This window comes from Microcaecilia unicolor, chromosome 1, assembly GCF_901765095.1.
Source record: "Microcaecilia unicolor chromosome 1, aMicUni1.1, whole genome shotgun sequence".
Classification (NCBI taxonomy): domain Eukaryota; kingdom Metazoa; phylum Chordata; class Amphibia; order Gymnophiona; family Siphonopidae; genus Microcaecilia; species Microcaecilia unicolor.
In genome coordinates, this window is record NC_044031.1 from 537,586,909 (window position 1) to 537,614,138 (window position 27,230).

At 39.1% G+C, this 27,230-nt stretch overlaps 1 protein-coding gene across 2 annotated transcripts in view; it reads right to left on the reverse strand.

The window, feature by feature from the left end:
• Window positions 1–27,230, reverse strand: part of RUNX1T1 (RUNX1 partner transcriptional co-repressor 1) — a 423,772-nt gene that overhangs the window by 26,691 nt on the left and 369,851 nt on the right. For both annotated transcript variants that reach the window (XM_030216468.1, XM_030216459.1), the window contains 2 exons: window positions 22,855–22,923; window positions 16,267–16,457 (listed from right to left, as the gene is read on the reverse strand). In XM_030216468.1, coding sequence (XP_030072328.1) covers window positions 16,267–16,457; window positions 22,855–22,923 — 260 coding nt within the window. The remainder of the gene's footprint in view (window positions 1–16,266; window positions 16,458–22,854; window positions 22,924–27,230) is intronic.

Consider the following 27,230-nt stretch of genomic DNA (forward strand, 5'->3'; position numbering starts at 1 on the left):
ACCTTTTTTTCTACAAAAAAAGCACTGACTACAGGCAATGCGCAAACACGAAGATCAGCCTCCTTTCCTTTCCAGGGTCACAGTTCAAATTCCTCACCTCCACCCATGGATCTCATTTCTCATCTACAGGCAACACACGAGCACGAAGATCTGCCTCCTTTCCATCCCAGTGTCAGATTTCAAATTCCTACAGCTCACCCACAACCCCCCCCTTCCGATACCACAACTACTACTTATCATTTCTATAGCGCTACTACACATATGCAGCGCTGTACACTTGAAAACCCTCCCCCCCATGCATCTCACTTTACATCTACAGGCAACGCACGAGAACAAACATCTGCCTCCTTTAAGTTATGACAGCAAGGAATCACCCTGACAGCAACAAATCACCCACTCCTTTTCCTAGCAACCAGGAAGAGATTTTGCAACCAATCAACGATGGTCTTATTGTTGGTGCTCCTGCACTTGGGGCTGACTACTACTCTGTGCTCTGAAGAATTGTTTTCGCGAGGCAGGGTTACAAATGACACAGCTTCCCCCTAGCAGATTGGGAAACACTTAACATGATCCTAAAAGAAGCAACTCCTCCACCCCTCTTCCAACAGCAAGCAAACCAGCTGAGCAAGCTCGCTCCTGAAGTGTTAACGTTGATGTGGCAATAAAAGGGTTAAGGGCTGCAGTCGCTGACACGGTACCATTGTGCTTCTGAGGGGGAGACGGAACAGAAAACACAGATTTCTTTTACATTCAATGTGTATTTCCCATGTTAACATGAAAAATACTGAGGGTTTGGTTGGCTTTTTAGTTTTCCACTTTGCAATTCACTTTGCTGCGGTTCTGCTTCCTTGGGAAGTACTGTGCATGATAAAGCACTTTCAGCACTGCTTTTGCACTAAACCTGCAGTTCACAAAACAACATTTTTGAAAGCTTTCTTGCCTTTTACCTTATGCTTACAAACATTTAATTACTTGAAAGGAGTATTGACAATTCTTTTACCAGCATTTCATTCCTGAAATACCTCAGTCAGTAATCTCTTTTCTTCACACACACTCACTATCGGTCTCACACAGTCTGTCTCTCTGTCTTACACACACAAACACTCTATCAAAAAGGACCGCATCTGTGGTCCTACACAGGGCCTCCTTCTTCCTCATTATACACCCTTCACTATTACTCCATCTCATTACAATACTTTAATATTAAATATTTGGTTAACAAAAAACAACTAATCAATATAACCTTGCTAGCGCCCGTTTCATTTGTGTCAGAAATGGGCCTTTTTTACTAGTAAAATAAATAAATAATAATAATGATACTTATAACCCACTGAAGCCTTTCAGTTCAAAGCAGCTCACAAAAGAAAAAGAGACTGGGCAGGCTCAGTGATAACAATAAAACCAAACTAAACTGTTGTATATACTTAAGAGAAAACATCAAAATAGTAGCACAAACTTTTTAAACAGCAATGTTTTAACATTTCAACAAAATTCCCTATAAGAACCAGATAACTGTATTACCACTGAAATATCTTTCCCTAACTTAGCAGCTTGATATGCCAAAAGATATTCAAAATTCTTCAAAGTTTAATACCCTTGGGAGATAGAAAAACTAAAAAGTTATTATTCCCTTTCCTGAGGTTCCTTTTAGCTTCCATTATCTTAAAATGTTCATAAAAATAGCAAAGAACCAATCTAAATAAAACCTTATATAGAAAACAAGGCAAATTGAATAGAATCCTTGCCTCAATAAGTAACCAATGTAGTAAGAGCTGTATTCTAGATAGTTTAAATTCTTGTCTGAAGATGCTCCATACAGCCTAAATAAGCAATATTACAATAGTCAAGCTGACTCCAGATAATAAGAATGTACAAGTAAGCTAAACTGGTCCACTTTAAAATTTTTACAAATCTGTCATAATTTCTTAAAAATCAAAAATGTTTTTCTGGTTAGGAAGCTCCCCTGTTCCACTAAAGTTAACCTATTATCCAAAATCCTAGAATTTTAATAGTGGACACAAGTTTATAATCATGCTGATTAATAGAAATCATTGATGAAAGCAGACTTGAAGAATTACCAAAACACCCTTTTTTACACGCTACTGTTTGTAGCATGTGCTAACCATTTAGATGCCCATAGGAATATTATAGGCATTTACACGGTTAGCACATGCTAAAAATGCAAGCGTGCCTTTGTAAACAGGGCCCATAAACTGTGTTAAGCTTTAGTTTATATTTTAACATCCAACTTTCAATCAAGGCTAGTCCCTTTTGAACCTTAGGTAACTCCAACTCCAAATTATTAACCTTAGGTAACTCCAGCTCCAAATTATTAATTGAGATTATTATGGAGATATCCACATAAATGTATGCTATATAACCATTTTTCTCAAATTCAGATCCCAAAGAATATAGAAACACATTAAAGAGGATCAGCGATATCCATCCTTTGTAGAAATTAGTTTGCATTTTAACTTTATATGATCGCTTAGTTAAAAAGCCTTGGAACCAATTGTAAACTTAACCTGTGATTCCAATATCTGCAAGTATCATCAGTAAAATATCATAATCTATGAAATCGAAAGCACAAGAAAAATCAAATTGTAAAAGCAGTACCTGTTCCCCCTCACTAAAAAGCAAGCAAATATTATTAATTAGTGAACCCACTACTATCTCAGTACTAAACAGAGACCGAGAATAATGCAAAATACCATGTAATTCCAAATATTCTGTCAACTGTTTAGCTACCAGACCCTCCATTAATTTAAGAAAACAAGGAATCGAGGCCACCAGCCTATAATTGTTAGTTTTGTTTTGGTGTTAACGGAGTTTTATCTGTGTTTCTATTGTGTATGTTTTATAGTAATCTGCTTAGCTGTAGGTGTAATAGAAGTTTTTTAATAAATTAAAAAATTGAAATTACAGATTGGAAACTTTTTTGTCTTTATGATCGGTGTAACTATCATTTATCCCAGTTCAATAGGGAACAGTCCCTGCTATAACTGACATGTAATCCATCTAAACAAAAGATCTCTAAAATCCAATGAGGATGATGTTTCATTAAAAAAATGGTGGGCCAACATCTAAACAATAGAATCAACTACATTTATGAAAAAGAATGTCAAACATTTTCCAAGAAATTGGCTCAAACCCAAACCAAATTATATCTACTGAACTTCCTTGAGTATATAGAAAGAACCCTTCAGAATTCATCAAAGCAGAAAATGATCATCATTCATACAACTTTACAGATTCATCAAATTGGGATCTAATGGTTTTTATTTTATCTCTAAAATATTCTGTCAATTGAGAAGCTGTAGGTAATTTATCAAAATCCTTCACTTGAACTGAGTATCCATAAAGGAATTCAATATACTAAACAGATCTTTCACATCTGGTGTCATAATACCTATTAGATTATTTATTTATTGCATTTGTACCCCACATTTTCTCACCTATTTGCAGGCTCAATGTGGCTTACATAATACCGTCAAAGGCGTTTGCCCAGTAGGTTTATAACAAATACAGGTTGTATAGAGATCGATTGAGGTATATGTGGAGGATTGGAAGGGATGAAGATTGCATGATGTCCGGTGCGATCATTAGTCATGTTATGTTCTTGGGTGAAGAGGTTTATGTGGGGTCATTGGGATAGGCCTTTTTGAAGAGGTTGGTTTTTAGTGATTTCCTGAAGTTCAGATGGTCATGGATTGTTTTCACCGCTTTTGGGAGGCCATTCCATAGTTGTGCACTTATGTAGGAGAAGCCGGATGTGTGAGTTGTTTTGTATTTCAGTCCTTTGCAATTTGGGTAGTGTAGGTTTAGGTATGATCTTGACAATCCGGCTCTGTTTCTTATTGGTAGATATATAAGGTCTATCATGTATCCTGGGACTACGTCGTATATAATTTTATGGACTAAAGTGCAGATTTTGAAGATGATCCGTTCTTTGATTGGGAGCCAGTGCAGCTTTTCTCGATTAGAGTAAAAATGTCTTCTTTTCTCGATTAGAGTAAAAATGTCTTCTTTTACTACTACTTATCATTTCTATAGTACTACTAGATGTACACAGTGCTGTACAGTAAACAAGTAAGAGACGGTCCCTGCTCGACAGAATTTACAATCTAATCAAGACACATAAACATGACAAATAAGGGATAAGGGAAACACTTAAGGTGGGAATGATAAAACAGACATGGGTACTGAACAAGTGTATAGGAGTTAGGAGTTAAAAGCAGCCTCAAGAAGGTAGGCTTTTAGACTAGATTTGAAAACGGCCAGAGATGGAGCTTGACGTACTGACTCATGAAGTCTATGGTGCAGCAAGATAAAAGAAACGGAGTCTGAGTTGGCAGTAGAGGACAAGGGCACAGATAAGAGAGATTTAATCAATGAATGAAGTTCCCGGGGTGGAGTGTAGGGAAAGAAGAGTGGAAAGGTACTGAGGAGCTGCAGAGTGAAGGCACTTGTAAGTCAATAAGAGGTGTTTGAACTGTATGCGGAAACACCTGAGAAATTGTATTTTTCCAAGGAAAAGTGCAGTTTTTGTAATAATTTACTTTTATCAGTGTGAAAATTACTGGATTTAGTTCATACCTTTTCTTTACTAACTGAAGGTAAATTACTTTCATGTATATTAGGTATGTTCCTGTCCTTGATGGCTTATAATCTAAAATGGAAATTCTATAAGCTGATAGCTAAAATTAGGTGGCAATAGCATGTGTATGTTACAGACGTCTAGCATTTGCATGCATCATTGACGCCAATGATTGAAAGTTACTGGTGTAAGTGCTAGGCACTGTTCTTTAACTGTTCGGCATAAGTCAGAAGGAGTACATGTGGGCAGACCATGTGACATATACAGCTTAAGTACAATCAGTTGTGCACATTGCACATAGGTGAGTCAACTTACACCAGTCATTAACTTGACCTAAGATGGCGTATTGCAGCAGCTTTGCACTAGTGTTCTATAATGGCTTAGGTGCACCTAGCAACCATTGTAGAATTGATGCTTAGCATGTCCCATTGTGGTGCCAATTTCTAGAACTGCCCTGTAAATTTGTACCTGGGGCAATGGAGAGTAAAGTGACTTGCCCAAGATCACAAGGGGTTCTAGTGGGATTTGAAACAGGATTCCTTGATTCTCAGGCCACTACTCTACTGAGCTATTGTTCCACTCTCCATTGTTGTTAATTCACATGTCACAATAGACCAGTGATCCTCAACCTAATCCTTGGGACACACCTAGCTAATTAGGTTTTGAGGATACCCACAATGAATATGCATAAGATAAATTTGCATGTACCTCCTCCACTGTATACAAATCTGTCTCATGCATATTTATTGGGGTTATCCTGAAAACCTGACTGGTTGGTTGTGTCCCAAGGGCTGGGTTGAAAACCCTTGCTGTAGACAGATACCCCTGGATTCTATATAGGTCATCCAAAGTTGGTGCCCAAATTTGGGCACAGAGCCCAGATGTGCATACAGAGTAGTCAATGGAGTGCTAACAAACAATTATTGATGTTAATTGGAGCTGGCTAACACTAATTTGGATTTACATGTGCATCTGCCTACATGCTATTCTATAAAGCTGTGCACCCAAAACGTCTCAAATGCAAAAGGGGGCATGGCCATGAGAGGAGCATAAGTGGGTCAGGAGTATTCCAAATATCTAGGTACAGTGTTATAGAATATCAGAGCTATGGGCCCGACCTGTGCAACAGGATTTACACCAGGTTTCAGCTGATGTAAATCTTCATGCCCAAAGCTGGGTGTGGGAATCTGCTATGAGCACTATAAATGATCCTTAGCCTGGAGCACCTGTTGCATAGCACTTAGGGCTAGATTCTATATTTCACACCTAAGAAATCAGCTCTAAAATGAAAAAGCCTAAGTGTATTCTATAAAGTTTGCCTTAATTTAGGCGTACTTTATAGAATAAGCCTACATTTCCGTGCGGTTTATAGAATACACTGAGTGCTCGTTGACGCGACTAAATTTAGTCGTGACCATTTATGCCACATTTTACTTGGTGTACATGCCAATGCCTAAATTACGCATGGACTATAACATGCATAGATTTTAGATATGCTCATGACTTGCCCATAGCCATGCCCCTTTACAACCATGCGACTTAGAATTTATGTGCATCACATTATAGAATATGCTTAGTCAGTTATGTGTGTAAATTCTAATGCCAATTAGTTTCAATAATTGCTTGATAATTGGCAATTATCAGCACTGACTGGCTTGTTAACTAAGTTGAACGCGCAAATACAGAATGCAACTATATTTGCACGTCATCTTAAGTCGTACTTTATTGAATCCAGGGGTTAGTGATGATTTTTCCTGTTGCCTAAATTTGAATGAAATTTACTGAAACTGGTTCATAGTGATCAAAAACTAAACTTTTCAATATTCACTTATACAATGTCTAACTATCTGGATTATATCTGGTTTAATTTTGCAGTTGAATAGACAACTTTTAAATAGAAGATAAACTTCCTGGTACTTTCTCTTCCTGAGAAACTTTCAGATGTTGAAAATCAATTCCTTTTGTTTTCTTGTTACTCATCTGTTACACATTAAGTAGAAAATTTGGGCATCCAGTGAACCCACAAGGGTCTTTCATCTCTGGAGAAACCTGGTACAAATTAAATTCTGCCTTTTTCCTTTAAATCATGGATACGTATTGTAGCATGACACTAATTTAGTAGCTCCTATTTTGTGCCAGGTTTTCAGCTTCATGCAACTGGTTAATTGTAGCATTTCAACTTAAACATTCTCCTTTACTCATATTAAATGGTGCTGAACTGATACTGTCAATAAAAATGTGTCTATAGAATGCACAAAAAAGTGAATGCACAAAAAAGTGATAATACAGAGCAGAGAAAACCTCAGAACTAATAAAACCCTAACAGTCAACTCAATGAATAGCTACCAGGTAAAATCCTTGGTCAGAAAAACTCAATTCCACCATTCTCCACTGCAATTTAAACAGTTAAAAAAGTCTACTTATCTTTTAGAGTGCTTGCAAAATTCAATTTTATAAACTGTCAATTCCAATCCCTTAATGAAGTCCCCATTTCACTATCTGCTGCTTCAGAGGAAATCACTTGTAATGCATTGTATTTAGACGGAATGCCTAGAACCATATGGATTAAACAATTTTATAGACTGGAAATTGTTTTATCAAATATCCAGTTTCCTTAATACATTGTGGAGGCTGAAGCGATTGAGACTTTTCTTTCCGAATTCAATCTTCCGTTCATTGGTTCAAACATTAGTACTCTCTAATTTTGACTATAATAATGCTGTTTACTCAGCTTTAAAATACTCTTTAGTCAAGAAATGTCAATCAGCACAGAACACCGCTGCCCGTTTTGTTTGTAGAGTTTCTCGTTATACCAAGGCAACTCTTCTTCTGGCTAAATTACATTGGCTCCCAATAAATTCTTGGATTACCTTTAAATTTTGTGTATTTGTTTATCAAATTTTGTATGGTTTATTACCTTACTACATGCAAAACATGATAGAACTGCCTTTACAAAATGCTTTTTCTACATCTAGGGAATGTCTCATCCTTCATTACCCAAGTTGTAAGAAGCTTCTTTATAAATTTATTCATCATGCAGGCTTTACCTATCAAGGTATGAAGATATAGAATTCTCTGCCTAATATATTAAGATATATTACCGATGACCTCTTATTTCATAAGCTTTTGAAAGTATTTTTATTTAGTATATCCCTTACTTACAATTGTAATTGTTAGCTCTTGGGCATACTTGGAACCTTGCTCTTGTTATTCAATAGTAGTGAAGTTTGTGTACTGTGTTATTATTACATATGCCATTACTAATTGCATTGTATATTTGCAAACATTTATTGTTAGCCACATTGAAGCTGAACTTGCTTGGGATACTACGGGATAAAAATGTCATTCATTCTAAATAAATAAATAAAGGATGATTGTTCAGTGTTTATGCTGCAATGATTGGTCTGATTTTTGAATTTTACAAGTGTTGGGCATTTGTTTTCACTGGGTGTAGCAGTACACCAATGGATATGCACTACTTGGATTATTCTGAAATTTATTCTGAAAACTGAGGGGGGGGGGGGGGGAGAATGGGTGTCAAGGATTAAAGTCATAGAGCTGTAGATGAGGAGGTAGATGAAAGGTTGTTGTGTTGACAACTTAAAGTACATCTAATCTATGTGCATTGAGGAATTTGATGTATTTGGAATTACCTGTGTAGAAGGATCTAGGGTAATAATTTTGAGTTTGATTTAAAGTGAAACTTGGAGCTAATGTTCTGCTAAGCGTGGAGAAGTGTTTTCCACATGGAATTTTTAAGTGTCATATTTAGAATCTGGCTCATCATGCCTAATGTTGGGTGCAAGCAGTCATACCTATCAAAGGCTGGTGTAGATAGAAACATAGAAACATGGCGGCAGATCCCCTAATTCTTCCTGTTCCTAAGCGATCCCACATGCTTATCCCCATGCCTTTTTAAATTCTAGAACAGTCCTTGACTCCACCACCTCCACCGAGAGGCCATTCCATGCCTCCACCACCCTTTCTGTGAAATAATACTTCCTTAGGTTACTCCTAAGCCTATTCCCTCTTAACTTTGTCATATGCCCCCTCATTCCAGAGCTCTCCTTCATTTGAAAAAGGCTCTCTTCCAAATGAAGGAGAGCTCTGGAATGAGGGGGCATATGACAAAGTTAAGAGGGAATAGGCTTAGGAGTAACCTAAGGAAGTATTATTTCACAGAAAGGGTAGAGGAGGGGTGGAATGGCCTCCCGGTGGAGGTGGTGGATGCTCATACTCAACTGATGGCAGTTATGCATTCTATAACATTGCACCTAATTTCTAGGCACATGCCTCACCCACCCATGCCCTTCCCATGGCCACACCCCCTTTGGAGTTAAGTACTATGAGGCCCTTTTACTAAGGTGCGTAGGAGCCTAAGCACATCCAACACGCATCAAATTGGCACTACCACCCGGCTACCATGTGCTCCGCTGGTAATTCCAATTTTGGCACATGGCCAAAACACACAGTAGGAAATATTTTCTATTTTCTACCATTTGGCGCTTACCCAGTGGTAATTGGCAGTTTACACGCATTGAATGCTTACTGCCTGGTTAGCACGTGAGACCTTACAACTAAATCAATGGGTGGTGGTAAGGTCTCAGGCTGAAAATGGATGCACGCTGGTTTAAGTTTGCCACACGTCCATTTTACGGCACAAAAAAGTGCCTTTTTTTCCAGGCATGCTGAGGAAATGGACCAGTGTGAGTCCAAAGCACTTGCCTACACCAGCGTAGGCCATTTTTAGGCATGCCTTAGTAAAAGGCCCCTCTGAAATTTAGGTGCACAATAGGGTGTAGGGCAGATCTGCACACAGCTCCTAATTACTGTAATCAAGTGCTTGTTAATACCATTATCATGTAATTGGCTAATTAGTTTACATGATCCACACCCAAAATTGTGCAACCAATTTTGGGCAACCTATAGAGAATCCAGCAGGTGTACACTTGTACTTTTAGGTGTCAATTAATTTTATAACAATCTATTTAATCACCTAAAAAAGCATTTTAGATGTGAAAACGATTTTATAAAATTACCCTCAGAGCATCTGAATTTTTAATGGTTTAATAACCTATTCCTTCAGGTTTGTCCATTATGTTTTACAAAAATGTTTCATGGGATTTCTCTTCTGCACTAGCAATACTGACATTGTTCCCACTCCGCTGACTAAATGCATGATATATCTTATTGCCATATGTCCCAAACCAGGAGAATTCAAAAGCTTTCAGCATCGTGAAATCTGCACTGAGCTTTACTCTAGCCATTCCCACTTCATTCTTACTGCCGGTTGCAAGCATGTAATTTCTCCCTACCAGATGCTGCTTGTCCTACCCTTCAGCTCACCCATAATCCCTGTAGCTCAAATAATGAATTCTAATTAAAAAAAAGCATCCTTATGGCTCCACAGGCTCATTTTTCATGGAGACCCTCCTGATTTTCCATTCTGTGCACCATTCTCCAATGCACAAACCCACTCCCTCCCTGTGACTGCAAGAGCAAAACACAAACAAAACAAATTAGGCATTTTAGAGACCTTGCAATCAGCTCATTAACAGGCTGGAGATCATTGTGATTTACTGCTTTTATGATTTTTAATTCCACTTGCTAGTTTTGAATTATGCAATTTTCTAAGATCAGATCTACATGGGATGCAAAGCTTTGCATATAGAAGAGAACCTATTTGATTTGGAATGCCACAGTCACCCCTAGGGTATAATATAGAAAATAGTATAGACATATCACATCTCATATTACAGATTAGACAGGGAAAAGGAAGATTAAGGAAGAGAGGTTAAAAAAGTATTTCAATGCAACAAACCAAGAAATTTTATATATGCAAATGCTTTTCTCTGACAACTCTATCATACTGCTTTATATTCTCTAGAGGTAAAAAAAATAATATATCTTCTTGATTTTCAGAATTTCATAACTAGGACTTCTGATTTTAATTGGCAAACCAAACTAAAACACCCTGGTACAAACATAAGGGGTGTTTATTGGACAAACACCTGAAAACCCTGCCTAATGTAATATTATCTCACCCACTTTCTGGTCTGCTTAGGACCTTCTACTCAAATTTTGTGCCTTTTTCATGTTGATTGGGCCATAGCTGTACTCAGGGATACATTTATTTTCAACAGAAAACATAACTTGCAATGATCTGTTTGCCACAAAAACAACCATAAACATTGATTTTTATGTCCCTTTCATTGGCAAAGGACAGATGTGGATTAGAGAACTAAGGCCAGTGCCGGATGGACTTCTACGGTCTGTGTCCCGCAAATGGCAAAAGACACTAAGCATATTCTTTAATGTAGTGTGCCTAAATTCTAAGTCACACAGTTGAACATGGGGTGTGGCCATGGGCGAGGTGTGGGCTTTTCTAAAATCTATGCGCATTATTATAGAATACACCCATTCTGGGCCAGATTCTATATACAGTGGTGGAAATAAGTATTTGATCCCTTGCTGATTTTGTAAGTTTGCCCACTGACAAAGACATGAGCAGCCCATAATTGAAGGGTAGGTTATTGGTAACAGTGAGAGATAGCACATCACAAATTAAATCCGGAAAATCACATTGTGGAAAGTATATGAATTTATTTGCATTCTGCAGAGGGAAATAAGTATTTGATCCCCCACCAACCAGTAAGAGATCTGGCCCCTACAGACCAGGTAGATGCTCCAAATCAACTCGTTACCTGCATGACAGACAGCTGTCGGCAATGGTCACCTGTATGAAAGACACCTGTCCACAGACTCAGTGAATCAGTCAGACTCTAACCTCTACAAAATGGCCAAGAGCAAGGAGCTGTCTAAGGATGTCAGGGACAAGATCATACACCTGCACAAGGCTGGAATGGGCTACAAAACCATCAGTAAGACGCTGGGCGAGAAGGAGACAACTGTTGGTGCCATAGTAAGAAAATGGAAGAAGTACAAAATGACTGTCAATCGACAAAGATCTGGGGCTCCACGCAAAATCTCACCTCGTGGGGTATCCTTGATCATGAGGAAGGTTAGAAATCAGCCTACAACTACAAGGGGGGAACTTGTCAATGATCTCAAGGCAGCTGGGACCACTGTCACCACGAAAACCATTGGTAACACATTACGACATAACGGATTGCAATCCTGCAGTGCCCGCAAGGTCCCCCTGCTCCGGAAGGCACATGTGACGGCCCGTCTGAAGTTTGCCAGTGAACACCTGGATGATGCCGAGAGTGATTGGGAGAAGGTGCTGTGGTCAGATGAGACAAAAATTGAGCTCTTTGGCATGAACTCAACTCGCCGTGTTTGGAGGAAGAGAAATGCTGCCTATGACCCAAAGAACACCGTCCCCACTGTCAAGCATGGAGGTGGAAATGTTATGTTTTGGGGGTGTTTCTCTGCTAAGGGCACAGGACTACTTCACCGCATCAATGGGAGAATGGATGGGGCCATGTACCGTACAATTCTGAGTGACAACCTCCTTCCCTCCGCCAGGGCCTTAAAAATGGGTCGTGGCTGGGTCTTCCAGCACGACAATGACCCAAAACATACAGCCAAGGCAACAAAGGAGTGGCTCAGGAAGAAGCACATTAGGGTCATGGAGTGGACTAGCCAGTCACCAGACCTTAATCCCATTGAAAACTTATGGAGGGAGCTGAAGCTGCGAGTTGCCAAGCGACAGCCCAGAACTCTTAATGATTTAGAGATGATCTGCAAAGAGGAGTGGACCAAAATTCCTCCTGACATGTGTGCAAACCTCATCATCAACTACAGAAGACGTCTGACCGCTGTGCTTGCCAACAAGGGTTTTGCCACCAAGTATTAGGTCTTGTTTGCCAGAGGGATTAAATACTTATTTCCCTCTGCAGAATGCAAATAAATTCATATACTTTCCACAATGTGATTTTCCGGATTTATTTTGTGATGTGCTATCTCTCACTGTTACCAATAACCTATCCTTCAATTATGGGCTGCTCATATCTTTGTCAGTGGGCAAACTTACAAAATCAGCAAGGGATCAAATACTTATTTCCACCACTGTATGGCGCCTAAAAAATCTGACCAGTAAATAATTCCACCTAAGTATATTCTGTAAGAGGCACCTAGATTTAGGCACAGTATATGTAATATTCTTAGGTGGAAATCCTTATGCCTAAAACAATGCATATCCACTTAAGTCAACAAAAAGATGGCCTAAATCCCTGCACGTAGTTTTACTCGCACTGGGCAATATTCTATAACTAAGCGCATAAATTTTGTAACGCCCATGAAATGCCCATTTCCCCACCCACAGCCACACCCCTTTTGAACTGAGCACATTAGAATTTAGGCACAGCTCATTACAGACTATGCTTAGCGATTTGTGCGTGCAAATTCTAATTATTGGCAATTAGTGCTCATTATTACTTGTTAAGTGCTGTGATCATCGCCAATTAGCTTGTAAGCCAATTAAGTTATGTGCGTTGTTATAGAATACATCTAGATTTTGACACAGATCTTTAGATGCACTATATAGAATCTGGGGATCTTCAACTAATTTAGGCATCAGGATTTACACCAAGTAAAACATGGCCTATATGGACGTGACCAAATTTGGTCACGTGGAGAGGCGCTTAGCATATTCTATACACTGCATAGAAATTTAAGCCTATTCTATACTTTTAAGAATATGCATAGGTGTATGTTTGTTTTTTACTGCACTGATTTTTCAGGCACCATATATAGAATCTAGCCCTATGCAAATAAGTTGAAGACACGCCCATACTCTGCTCATGCTCCACTCTTATATATTCCCTTTTGCAGTTACACGCTATTGCAGTTAAGCGCAACCTTCTAGATTAGCACCTACTGCACTTATGTACGTAACTGCCAATTTTTGGCACCTCTGACAAACATAAGTAGTGTAGATACCAAATTATAGAATCACTCTGTAAATGAAGGATTACAGGGCTCAATATTCAAAGGATTGATGCTCCTAAATTTGAGAACTAGGCTCATAAATTGGCTCATAAATTTGAATTTCCACGCACAACTGTCTAAGGGGCCCTTTTACTAAGAAGTGCCAAAACGTGGCTTGAACTGGCATGTAGGCATGTGTTTTGGACAAGCGCAGGTTAATTTTTTAGCATGCCTGAAAAAAAGGCATTTATTTTTCTGTCCAAAAATGGACGTGCGGCAAAATTAAAACCACTGCATGTCCATTTTGGGCCTGAGACCTTACCACCACCCATTGACTTAGCAGTAAGGTCTCACATGCTAACCTGGCGGTAAGCAGCCAGCATGCGTAAACTACCGATTAATGCCAGGTAAGCGCCACGTGGTAGAAAATAAAAAATATTTTCTACCGCGTGTTTTGGGTGTGCATCAAAAATGGAATTACCGCCCAGGGCACCTAAGTATATTCTGTAATGTGATGTAATGTAATGCGTGTAAATACTAAGTTGCATAATTGAAAACGACGTGGCCATGGGCGTGGAATGGCCAGATTGTGGGCATTTCTAAAATCTAATTTAGGCGTCAACATTTACACCAAGTTTTACTTGGCGTAACTACCCGTGACTAATTTTAGTCATGCAGACGGGTGCTCGGTGTATTCTATAAACCATGAGGAAATTTAGGCTTATTCTATTAAGTACACCTAAATTTAGACTTTGTAGAATATGCCTGGGTGCATTTTTTTTAATGCCGATTTTTTAGACGTTATACAATCTAGCCATAAGGCCATGCTAGGGCCTATGGAATGAAATTCACAGCAAACAAATTTTAGTGTGGGCATACACAATCATTCAATGTTTACCTTTAAAAAGGCCACATCATGTGTGAAGCAGAATGATTTAGTATAGGAGAAGCCATTTCATAAAGGAAAAAGTTACATATAAAGAAAATACTGTCATTTGGGGCTTTGCATGTTCTAACACTATGAGCACGTACAAAATGACAGAACAACTTTAGGGATCCTTTTACTAAAGTGCGCTAAAAAATGGGCTGCGCTAGTATAGGTGCATGTTTTGGGCTCACATAGATCCATTTTTCAGCGTGCCTGTAAAAAAGGCATTTTTAAAATTTTTGCTGCAAATGGACGTGCGGAAAAATAAAAATTGGCGCGGGTCCATTTTGGGTCTGAGACCTTACCGCCAGCCATTGACTTAGCAGTAAGATCTCACACAGTAGCATTGCGGTAATCTACACACGTAGAATGATGATTAGTGCCTGGTTTCTGCTGCACACAGGAAAATAAAAATTATTTTCCAGCGTGTAAATAAATACATAAAATAATGTAGATTGTTGGAATTCCTCTAAACAAGGGAAACAACTCTAAATTTATCATGTAATCTTTTATAATAATTCACCCAATATTCAGTAGGAGTTAGGCATTGACCACTACCTGGCCAATGCATAACTTTCCTATTTGTACATTTTTAACAATTATATGGATAATATTGGACCACTTAAATTGTTAAATTGCCAAATAGAATCAGTATAACTATGGGCTGAGTAGGGGGAGGGTGGACTTGTCATAAACATGATACTGATACTGCTATATTCAGTAGCTAACTGCTGGACTCTATATATTGCGCAAATGCTCTGCACTGAAATCCAAGCCTAGTCTTTAACAATGCACGTAACTTAATTTGCTTAACAAGCCAATCAGCGTACTTATTGGAAATAAATAACTTGCTAAGCGTATGCTGTAATGAACTGTGCCTAAATTCTAAAGCATGCAGTTCAAAGGGGGCATGGCTATGGGCAGGGAAATGGGTGTTCACAAATTTACGCATATTGTTATAGAATATGAACCAGTCTATCTAAATCTGCACATAGGGATTTACGCCACATTTTCTTTGGTATAAATGGATGCACGCCGTTTTAGGCAGTGAGCTATCAACTAAGTGTATATTATATACCGCACCTAAATCTTATAGAATACGCTTAGGCAAAAACTATTTCCACGTGGATTTTCCAGGTGCCATATATAGAAACTCCCCCTAAATGGATATTATCAATTTGGTTAAGGCCTGCTGAATAGCGGGGCCTAAACTAAACAGAGAGTGCCGGTGCAGTCAGCGTACTACAGGCTGGATTTAGTAAATGGTGCCAAAAAATAGGAGCTGGGAAAAATCAATGCTCAGTGCTATTCTGAGATGAGGCCCCTTATAGATGCCATCTAGTAGGGATTCCTGCACCCAACTTTGGGCACAAGGAGTTATGCCAACTGAAACCTGGTGTAAATCCTGGCATGTAAGTTGGGTGAAGATTCTTGTATACTATAACACTGCACACATCTTTTGAGAATGCCCCTAACCTACCCATGCCCCTCCCATGGCAAGACCCCTTTTGGGTTGCATGCTATCAGATTCAGTGTATAGCATTATAGAGTAGTGCACAAAAACCTAATTGGTGCCAATTAACATCAAGAATTGATTGCTATCACAGAATTATTGATGTTAAATGACTTGTTAATCAATTAGCTTGTGTGTGTATCCCAAGATCGTGCTTGTTAATTTGGGTGCCCAAATTAACAACCTTTATAGATTCTGGGGGTCCGCCTATATTCTGATATGGATAGCAATGTTGAATATACCTATTAAGCTAAACAACAGTGCTGACAATGTACCTCACTCTATATTAAATAAGATTCTGGAATCACAAGCATTGCGCCTTCAAGTCAGTTGTACCTCGCTCGAGTCTTCCTGTTGATTGATAACAGAGAGTGCATCCTCTGCAGCCTGGCGCTTGGCCTCTGCAACAGTGCGTTCCATCTTAGCTCTCTCTGCAGTAATCATATCATGGGCCTTTCGTTCTGCTTCTGACACGGCTTTCTGTAGCTCTGACATTGCCTGGCGTTTCACCTCGTTGACAGCTTCCTCTGTGAACAAAGTAGGAGTTTCCATCAGCTTGGTACATTTTGAGAAAGAGCAGCAAAGGTACCTTGTGCTCCCACTCTGTCCTTGAACTTCAGGGGAACACTAAATGGAGTTCCTTACCCCTTTCCGAAGAAAGTGAACTAATGTCAGCTGGGCTCCATTACATCCTGTTTAATATGTTCTATTACATGCAGTAGCAATGAATGCAAAGAGAACCCAAAAGCAAAATTATGAATCCATAAATATGCTCATATTAACTAAGTGCTAGACTAGATTTGCCCCAGATAGATTTTCTTAACAGGGAGCATATTTCATAGGTTTAAGAGAATTTCCTTTCCTTGAGGGGGGGGGGGGGGGGAAGAAGGAAAACACTGATGAGAAGCTGTACACAGTCTCTGTGGCACCGTGCATTACATAGTAAAGAAATTAACAACAGCCGTTGTTTTAAAATACTTGCTAAAGGAAATCAAAGGCTGACATAAAGATCAAGTCCAACTCTTTGCATAGACAGTGAATAAGAATGCATCATAACTCAATAACCTATGTTTCTGTTTAACATTCTAAATATCTCAGAATGACTACAATTGATTTCTTCATTTCTTTCAATTGTTTGTTAAGAATCCTTCTGCAGATAGAAACATAAGGTTTGCGTGGTTAATGTGCACATAAACCTCGAATGTCACATTAGATTCAGTGTCAACAAGGCCAGTGAGATGCAAAGAGCAATGTTGGAGCAGATTAAATGCTAAATGGATAAAATCTCAAGGTTAGTGCTCGGGAAAAGGATCTAGGTGTGATTGTTTACAGCAAACCTTCAACAATGAAGATCATCACTCTGATAATAAGCATTTTTTATATGCCAGCTAACACGGCTTTTTGATACCCAGATATTCAGCACAGGGGCATGTTCAGATACTGGCACAGAACATCTGGAATTACAGCAGCTGCCAGAACTTATCCATGTACTGGCAATATTCTGACCAAATAGCTGGGCAACTACCCAGATAAAAAGTTAGGACACCGCTTTTGCTGCTCTAACATTGCTGCCAACCGGGTAATTTCCAGCTCTGCTTAAATTCTGTTCCTGGACCGCCCCGGCACTGCTTGGAGAATGCTGAAGCTATTGGGCTCATTTTTGAAAGAGAAGGACGCCCATCTTTCAACATAAATCGAAAGATGGACGTCCTTCTCCCAGGGTCGTCCAAATCGGTATAATCGAAAGCTGATTTTTGGACGTCCCCAACTGCTTTTCGTCGCAGGGATGGCCAAAGTTCAAGGGGGCATGTCAGAGGCATAGCAAAGGTGGGACTTGGGTGTGCCTAACACTTGGATGTCCTTGACCCATAATTGAAAGAAACAAGGACGTCCCTGACGAACACTTGGACGACTTTACCTGGTCGTGTTTTTTTTACGACCAAGGCTCAAAAAGGTACCTGAAATGGCCAGATGACCACCAGAGAGAATCAGGGATGACCTCCCCTTACTACCCCAGTGGTCACTAACCCCCTCCCACCCTCAAAAAAAAATCTTTCAAAATATTTATTGCAAGCCTGTATGCCAGCCTCAGATGTCATACTCAGCTCCATCACAGCAGTATTCAGGTCCCTGGAGCAGTTTAGTGGGTGCAGTGCACTTCAGGCAGGCGGACCCAGGCCCATACCCTCCTACCTGTTATGTTTCTGGAGGAAACAGCGAGCCCTCCAAAACCCACCACAAACCCACTGTACCCACATCTAGGTGCCCCCCTTCACCCGTAAGGTCTATAATAGCAGTGTACAGTTGTGGGTAGTGGGTTTTTAGGGGGGGGGGGTTGGGAGGCTCAGCATACAAGGTAAGGGAGCTATGTACCTGGGAGCAATTTATGAAGTCCACTGCAGCGCCCCCTAGGGTGCCCGGTTGTGTCCTGGCATGTCAGGGGGACCAGTGCACTACAAATGCTGGCTCCTCCCATGACCAAATGACATTTGGTCGTTTCTGAGATGAATGTCCTTGGTTTCGAAAATCGCTGAAAATGAGAAATGTCCATGTCTAGGGATGACCATCTCTAAGGACGACCAAATTTCAGGATTTGGATGTTCCTGACCGTATTATCGAAACGAAAGATGGACATCCATCTTGTTTCGAAAATACGGGTTTCCCCGCCCCTGGATCGGGACATTTTGCGAGGACGTCCAAATTGAAACGTGGACGTCCCTTTTGAAAATGCTCCTCCACATGTTTTGATTTTCAGAAGCATTATCCAGATAACGCCACTGAAAATCTGAGTATGAACTGGTATGCATGACTTATCTAGGTGGGAACGGCTCCTAGAACCCTCTGAATATCAACTCCAATGTGTAACATGTCAAAAAGCAAATATGCTCAATGAGGTATTAAAGGAACTTCCTTTTGCAAATCATATAACAAGAGATGAGCACTTCATATCTGGAATGTAATTAATAGATACCAGTCAAGTATACAAAGAAGAGCTCAATGAGTTCAGAGTATACAATGGGGAGCTACTAGAATAGCACACAGGCTGCAAAATTTCACCTCTATTGAGAGAACAGAAAAAGCAGCCTATACCTTCAAGGATTCAGAATACACAAAGCAGAGCTGATACAATTTCTCACGACAACAAATCCTGAGGTTTTGTGGGATATCTTCACTGTAACAATCCACACCACCACCACCACCACCACCACCAAAAAAAAAAATCAATCATGGTCAACGTACAATAGATAAGTCAGTGCCAGGATTTTGAACAAGATACTTCTCTTGAAATGATCATTGACATTTGGAGTAAGCAGTTTGAAAAGTCAGTATGATGATTAAATAACAAGACTGTCAAATCCCTACAAATTAGAAAGGATGATGGGATAGTGCTACGGATTTGTTAATGGCAGACTTGATGTGCTATTAAATCATCTTATATCCCGGACTATCTAGTGTCTATCAATTATGCCAATCCAGCTGGGTGATTCAGTAATTTTTCAGAGAAACAAAGAAGAGAAAACCTCTGCTGAACAGATTCTTGATTCTGAGAAACGATGGAGCACCTAACAGAAATATAGGTTACTGGGCCATGATACCCTTCTTCAGCACTATGGATAGCGTCAATGTGTAACTATGTCAATGGCACAGTCAATTAATGCAAAAATTACGCTGAGAAAAATCAGTTGACAGAAATCGGTCACCAACACTTGGAGGAGGGATGCACACATTCTATTTATGCAGAAGCAATATACAAACATCCAAATGACAAGTAAAACAAGCAATTTCCATTTTAAAATATTAAATGTTTTAATTATGAGGGGAAACTATCCTCCCCCTGAATTAGTTTATCTAATTTTCATCTTTATTCAAAGCAAAATGACAATGATTAATTGAAAATTTAATAAGCAGCAATTATTAACTTGGCAAACCTAGTACCAATTAACACTCTATTAAAACTAATTATGACATGTTTCATTGAAGTGTTTTCTCTTAATTGTTTTCCCACTTAAAAAGCACCTTAATTAAATGTTTTGTTTAATTAAAAACATAGTTTTCAATATTTTTTTGCTACAATTAAAAATGTAAGAGGTACAAAATATGTTTCAGTGACTAGCTTTGGGTTAGGTGGTTTTATCATGTAGAAGCACAAGGGTGAATTCACCCCACTCAGCAGATAATTGAAAAAGTCCTTACAATCAATTAGAAGCTATAGTGTGCTGTATTAGTCACGTATTACACTTCATTGTCTTCAAATCACCAGTGTACAGTACATAATTTTAAAATGAAATGGATACCTTTTTGAAATCTGAGTGCTATTTGCAATGGGTTAGAACACTTTAAGGGGGTCTTTTACTAAAGCTTAGTTCGAGTTACCTGCAGCAGGGCCCATAGGAATAAAATGGGTTCTGCTGCAGATAATTTGAGCTAAGCTTTAGTAAAAGACCCCTAAGAGAATTAACAAAGCAGGTTTAAAACATTTTTTTAAAAAGATATGTCTGAGAAATGATCATATATACTTTTTCTTCAGTGTGGTTTTCTGAAAATATTCCTATCCTTGAACAATACAGGCAGAGCCTAATTTACTTTGAATATTCAAGGTGAATTAAAATTCTAAATGGCAACACAGGACAATAATTTTTGCTTACAATCTGAGCTGCAGCTTAACTAGTTGTATATGTAAATCAGGCAATTTATATTTAAATTATGCATTCCTATTCTAGTCCCATAGGCACCCAGATCAGCAGTGAGAACTGGTAGGACATTTGCAAGGTGTTTGAATATTTATTACCAACTGCAAACATTCTCAGCTCACTGGAAGAGGAATAGAGAGGTAAATATCCAGACATTTATTTTATTACATTCTGTAAGAAAACAGGGTCTCTTGGAGCTGGTGATCAATGGTTTTTATGGTAACCAAACTGACATCCGTTTTATGGAAGATGGAATCTGAGTCTTGCTTGAAATATTTTGAAATGCATGCTGCGTTTATGAATGAAGGTGAATTTTATTCTTCTGTGGCAGATATGAGCATAAGTTATTCCAGTTTTTTTTTTATGAACATAATGTACATACTAGGGATATGCACAAGGAAAAAAGATCCCTGCTTCCAATTTGGATTTTTTTGTCCTTTTGTCCTGATTTTACGCTTGATATTAATTCATTTCACAAATCAGAGTTAATTACATTTTTCATTTGCATTGGAATTTTTTTTTTAAGATGGACATATCAACTTTACATGCATTAATTCATAGGTTAATGAGTGTTAAATCAACTTGTACATAAACAATTTTTCAAGACATATTAACAAACTGAATGCACATAGAGCTGATGTAAAGGCGACATAAAGTATGGCATCTAAATGCAACATACTGTGTTCTCTAAGTGATAATTAGAAGCCCTGTCTGCATCTGGGAGCTTGGATGGGACAATAGGCAAGGCTCCCACTTATGCACATATATATATGCTAGATTGTATATATGGTACCTGAAAAATCCTCACTGAAAAAAAATACCTAGGTGTATTCCATAAAGTACACCTACATTTAATCATGCTTTATAGAATAAGCCTAAATTTCTGCATGGATTACAGAATACAACAAGCGCCCATCTGCATGACTAAATTTGGTTGCGAGCAGTTACACTAAGTAAAACTTGGTGTAAATGCCACACCTAAATTAGGTGTAGACAAGGTATATTCTATAACAACTTGCATGCACAGATTTGAGAAATACCCATGCAACCTAGAATTTATGTTCATCACGTTATAAAATACGCTTAGACAGTTCTGCATGTAAATTCTAATTAATGCTAATTAGTGTCAATCATTGTTTACTATGTGGCAATTATCGGTGCTGATTGGCTTGTTGACTAATAAAGTTACACGTGCAAATCCAGAATATGACCGGATTTGCATGCACAACTAAAGTCATGTTATATAGAATCTGGGGGAATAACTTGTGAAATACTGTAAATTATGTGGACACTGAAACATTAGGTGCATTGATATCAGATTACACTAATATTTTAAAATGGAACCTAGCTGCCTAAGTTCCAATATAGAACAGGTTCCTGCCTCCTATCCTTGTGATGCCAAGATATAGAATTGATTTTATACATGGAAATAGGCACTTATCCTTTTTAAATATAGGCAAGATATAAAATAGGCATCTTTTGGGGCTGTTAAAAAAATTCCCCTACAGCAGCCAAGAGTTTTGGAAAATACTGCAAGACATTGAATAGCCTTCATGCAGGTCTTGAATAAAACAGATATGCTTTTTTGAGAAAACTCTGTCATTTATATTGAGTTTTATGATCCTGTTTCTGAGATAACATGCCACATACTACACTACAATAATTGGAAATGGATATATCTGAAGAAACTGAATACAGTGGGGGGAAAAATATGACCACTCATCTGAGACTGTCAAGTGATTCTCATATACTGAATGAACACGTAAGTCGGGAAGAACAGTACTGGGCTAGAAACTATTTTTGTATGTATCCTCTTCTATTTTGGCTTCTGTTCTGCAAAATAAATTTCACTCCCAACTGTTAAGACATAAATATATTGGTCAAAGGAATTATGGAAGCTGCACATTAGGTGCGCGTAGACACTTACGCAGCTTAGTAAAAGGGCCCCTCAGACTCTACCCAGAAGATAGCAGATTTTCTGACCACCACTTGAGAACAGCAAAGTGCCAGGACAAAAACAGGCTGTATACAAGCTTCTTCAGGGTGACAGATTAATCAAGTTGGAATCCTAAATAAAAGGTCATTTTATAGCCTTGACCTAATGTTATTTAAGAATACATGAGATTATTTTTTCCTGTTACTAATCATTCTTCTTTTAATTCCACACCTCACTGCATTAACAACTGCACACAGCTGTCAGAACATTAGGCTCCTGTTTTTAAACAGTCCTTACCAGCTTTCTTCCAGATCTCCTCTGGCACGTATCCAGAAGCGGGCCTGTGAAGGAATTCCCGATGTGATTCTGCAAAAAGCAGAGGGGGGCAGGGTAGAATAGCACCATCAGTAACTGCATCTTTTACCCAGTGTAGAATCAGAACCCTTTCTCAGAGTGTCTGCGACATACACATTAAAACAAATGAAACATGAGCTTAAAAATGTGTGGCATTTGAATGGGCAATAATTGGAACTTATCACTTTCTTTTCACATACTGATACTCACGAAGCACTTCCTTTTTCTAGTTATATTTTTTATGCTAAGGTAAAGCACATTTATTACAAAAGACACTAATGTTCTATCATCAATATTTTAAAGGCTTTATTAGATATCTATTCTTCCATTTTTTTCATTATTATTATGAATATGATATGCTCAGGAGACAAACGACTTTAGAATACTGAGAGTTGCTGTCAGAGGAAGGTAAATATGCTTGGATCTACTCAATCAACATAGGAGTCCTTTTACAAAAGTGCTCTAAGCATTTTTAGCACACGCTAAATGCTAGAGACACCCATAGGGCATCTCTAACATTTAGAGCATGCTTATTTTTAGTGTGTGCTAAAAGCGCTACTGCAACTTTGTAAAAGGACCCCATAGTAAGAAAAAAGAATACACCCTTCAATGTAAAATCAATGCTGCAGCTCATGGTAAATGTGTTAAGATACCCAACAGCTTTTAAAAGCTAAGCATATAAAGATCAAATATATATTTTATTCAATAAGGGGATAATTTTATAATGTAGTAAAAATGTGTGCATAATTTTAAACCACCCCAAAAAAATGCCTACCCTTATAGGGGTGAATTGTATATATGACACCATAAAAAACTGGTGCCAAAAAAAAGATAACATGGAGGGGCATAATCGAACAAAAACGCCTATCTCCATGGGCGTTTATCTCTGAGAACGGGTCCGTGAAGGGGCGGACCGAACCGTATTTTGGGAAAAAATAGACGTCCATGTTTTATTCGACAATTTGTGAGCTGGGCGTTTTTGTTTTTCAGCGATAATGGAAAATGAAAGTGCCCAGCTCAAAAACGAATAAATCCAAGGCATTTGTTCGTGGGAGGGGCCAGGAGTCGTAGTGCACTGGTCCCCCTCACATGCCAGGACACCAACCGGGCACCCTAGGGGGCACTTTTACAAAAAATAAATAAAAGGTAAAAGAGCTCCCAGGTGCATAGCACCCTTCCCTTGGGTGTTGAGCCCCCCCAAATTCCCCTCAAAACCCACCACCCACAAGTCTACACCATTACTATAGCCCTAAGGGGTGAAGGGGGGCACCTACATGTGGGTACAGTGGGTTTGGGGGGCGGTGTGGAGGGCTCCCATTTACCAGCACAAGTGTAACAGGTGGGGGGATGGGCCTGGGTCTACCTGCCTGACGTCCACTGCACCCCCTAATAACTGCTCCAGTGACCTGCATACTGCTGCCAGGGAGGTGGGTATGACATTTGAGGGTGAACATAAAAGCTGTGAAACGGCATATTTTGTGGTGGGAGGGGGTTTGTGACCACTGGGGGAGTCAGGGGAGGTCATCCCCGACTCCCTCCAGTGGTCATCTGGTCATTTAGGGCACTTTTTGGGGCCCTATTCGTGGAAAAACAGGGTCCAGGAAAAGTGCCCTAAATTCTCGCTAAAAACACATATTTTTTTCCATTATCGGCGAAAGGCGCCTATCTCTGATCGGCCGATAACCACGCCCCAGTTCCGCCTCTACCACGCCTTTGACACGCCCCCATCAACTTTGTCCACATCCGCGACGGAGTGCAGTTGAAAACATCCAAATTCGGCTTTCGATTATACCGCTTTATTCGTTTTTGTGAGATAAACGTCTATCTCCCGATTTGGGTCGCAATATAGGCGTTTTTCTTTTTCAATTATAAGCTGGATTGTAACATAGTAGATGACGGCAGAAAAAGACCTGCACGGTCCATCCAGTCTGCCCAACAAGATAACTCATATGTCCCGGACACTGTCCCGGACACCTTCAAGCATGCTGTGGTCACACCACTCCTCAAAAAACCATCTCTTGACCCTACCTGTCCCTCCAACTACCGTCCCATTTCCCTCCTACCCTTCCTCTCCAAGATACTTGAACGCGCGTTCACAGCCGCTGCATTGGTTTTCTCTCCTCTCATGCCATCCTCGATCCGCTTCAATCCGGCTTTCGCCCCCTGCACTCGACAGAAACGGCACTATCTAAAGTCTGCAATGACCTGTTCCTCGCCAGATCCAAAGGTATAGTATGTAAAAAAACATAAATTCTAGTATGAACAATATATGTTAGATTGCACGTATTACACGTATGCGTATAGTATGTAATAAAACAAATTCTAGTAACTATATGTTTACACGTATTACACGTATTCGTATAGTATGTAAAAAACATAAATTCTAGTATGAACAATATATGTTAGATTACACGTATGTGTATAGTATGTAAAAACATAAATTCTAGTATGAACAATATATGTTATGCATAATATACGTACACACTTGAAGACACAAATTTTAGTGGCAAATGTGTATTCGGCTTAGTATACGATCTTAAGTCTTAAGATCAAGTTTGAAAGATTTTTTTTAGATTGTAAGATCTATTGAGCAGGGACTGTCTCTCTATGTCAGCGCTGCGGGCATCTAGTAGCGCTATACAAATAATGATGGATTGGATCCTTAGGAACTACTACTGGAAGATTATGATTGCGTGGGAGGTTTTTGGCATTTGCGAGTGTTTATACATGCAAGTGATTTTGAAAGTGCAAAGGGGCACAGGGTAGGTCTCAGTAGAGGAGTAGCCTAATGAGAACCAAGGGAAACGGCTATTTACTCCCATAACGCCTTGTGATGACTCTGGGCAAGTTAATCCTCCAGGTATAAAAATAAGTAGCTCTATGTAATATGTGGACTGGTTCGATTGTAATCATAGAAAAGGGGGTATATCAGATCGCATTCCCTTTACTCCCCCCCCCCCTTGCAAAAGAAATTTGTAGGTCCTCGATTTGAAAAGCGAGAGCCACGTGCCTGTTGCTTGGCCAATTTGTTTCAGTACATTTTTTAATGTGATATGACAATTTGAACGTGCACTAAATATTTAAGATGTGCTAAACGACTGAATTGATACTAACAAATGTGCATCCCTAGTAGCAGCTGTTCCTATTGTATAGGTATGGGGGTTTTGTTTATTATTTAACTTGAAAGGTGATGTACATGTTGACCTTCAGTAAAACGCACCTGCCAGTACTATCTTTCCCAAGTGGTACTATAAACCGCACTTAAAGTCAGGCACAGTTTATAGAATAGTGTTTACACCCAGAAATTGCGTCTAACTTTAGACGTGGCCATTTGCACCCACTGAAATGTGGTGCAAATCTTTGTGCCTAAATTAGGTGGGTATCCCCATTATTCTATAACTACGTGCATAAATTTTAGGAATGCCCCTTCTGCTCATGACACTCACATTTCTGTGCTCCCTTTCTGAACTCGTATCTAAATGTGTGCATATATATTTTAATTAAATCTAATTAGTGCCAATAATTGATTGTTAACAAGACAATTATCAGTGCTAATTAGCTCCATATTCAATTAAATTACACATGTAAACTGGGCACGTGCCCAAATTTGCACATGCAATTTTTAGCATCTTTTATGGCATTCGGGGGATAGTGAGTAAAAATGTGTGTGAAATTGCACTACATGTGTACTATTACCTACATATGAAGCTTTATTTTACAAAGAATGTAGAGATTGGAATTAACATACCCAGGTTGGGACATGTTCAGTTCTAGTGGTATTTTAGGGCTCTGTTAACTAAGCCGCGCTGTAAGTGTGCCAACTTTTTAGCGTGAGCTAAAAATTAGCACATGCTAATGCTAGAGACACCCATATATTCCTATGGGTGACTTTAGCATTAGCGTGTGCTAATTTTTAGCACATGCTAAAAAGTTAGCGCACCTACAGCACAGCTTAGTAAAGAAGACTCTAGAAAGGATATGCTGATATAGAACTTTTTCTAAACTACCTGCAGGAATTAATGTGTATCTGCCAGCAAGTGCATTGTGGGCAGCCATTTTACAAATATACGATGAAAAAACGAATAGCTTGGACCCGGAAGCTTCCATGTGGAGGCCTCAGCACTTACACATGGAAGTGGCGATCTTACAACTTCTACTTGTTGCCTAGGGATGGGCAGTTTGCAATAACATAGGAAATATCTTTTTTTTAATTACATTTTGAAATAACTACAAAAAAAATATTTGTGGAAATCAAAGCACAAAATATAAAAGAAGAAAAAAAACTACTTCAAACAACTTTTCCAAACTAAAACGAGCAG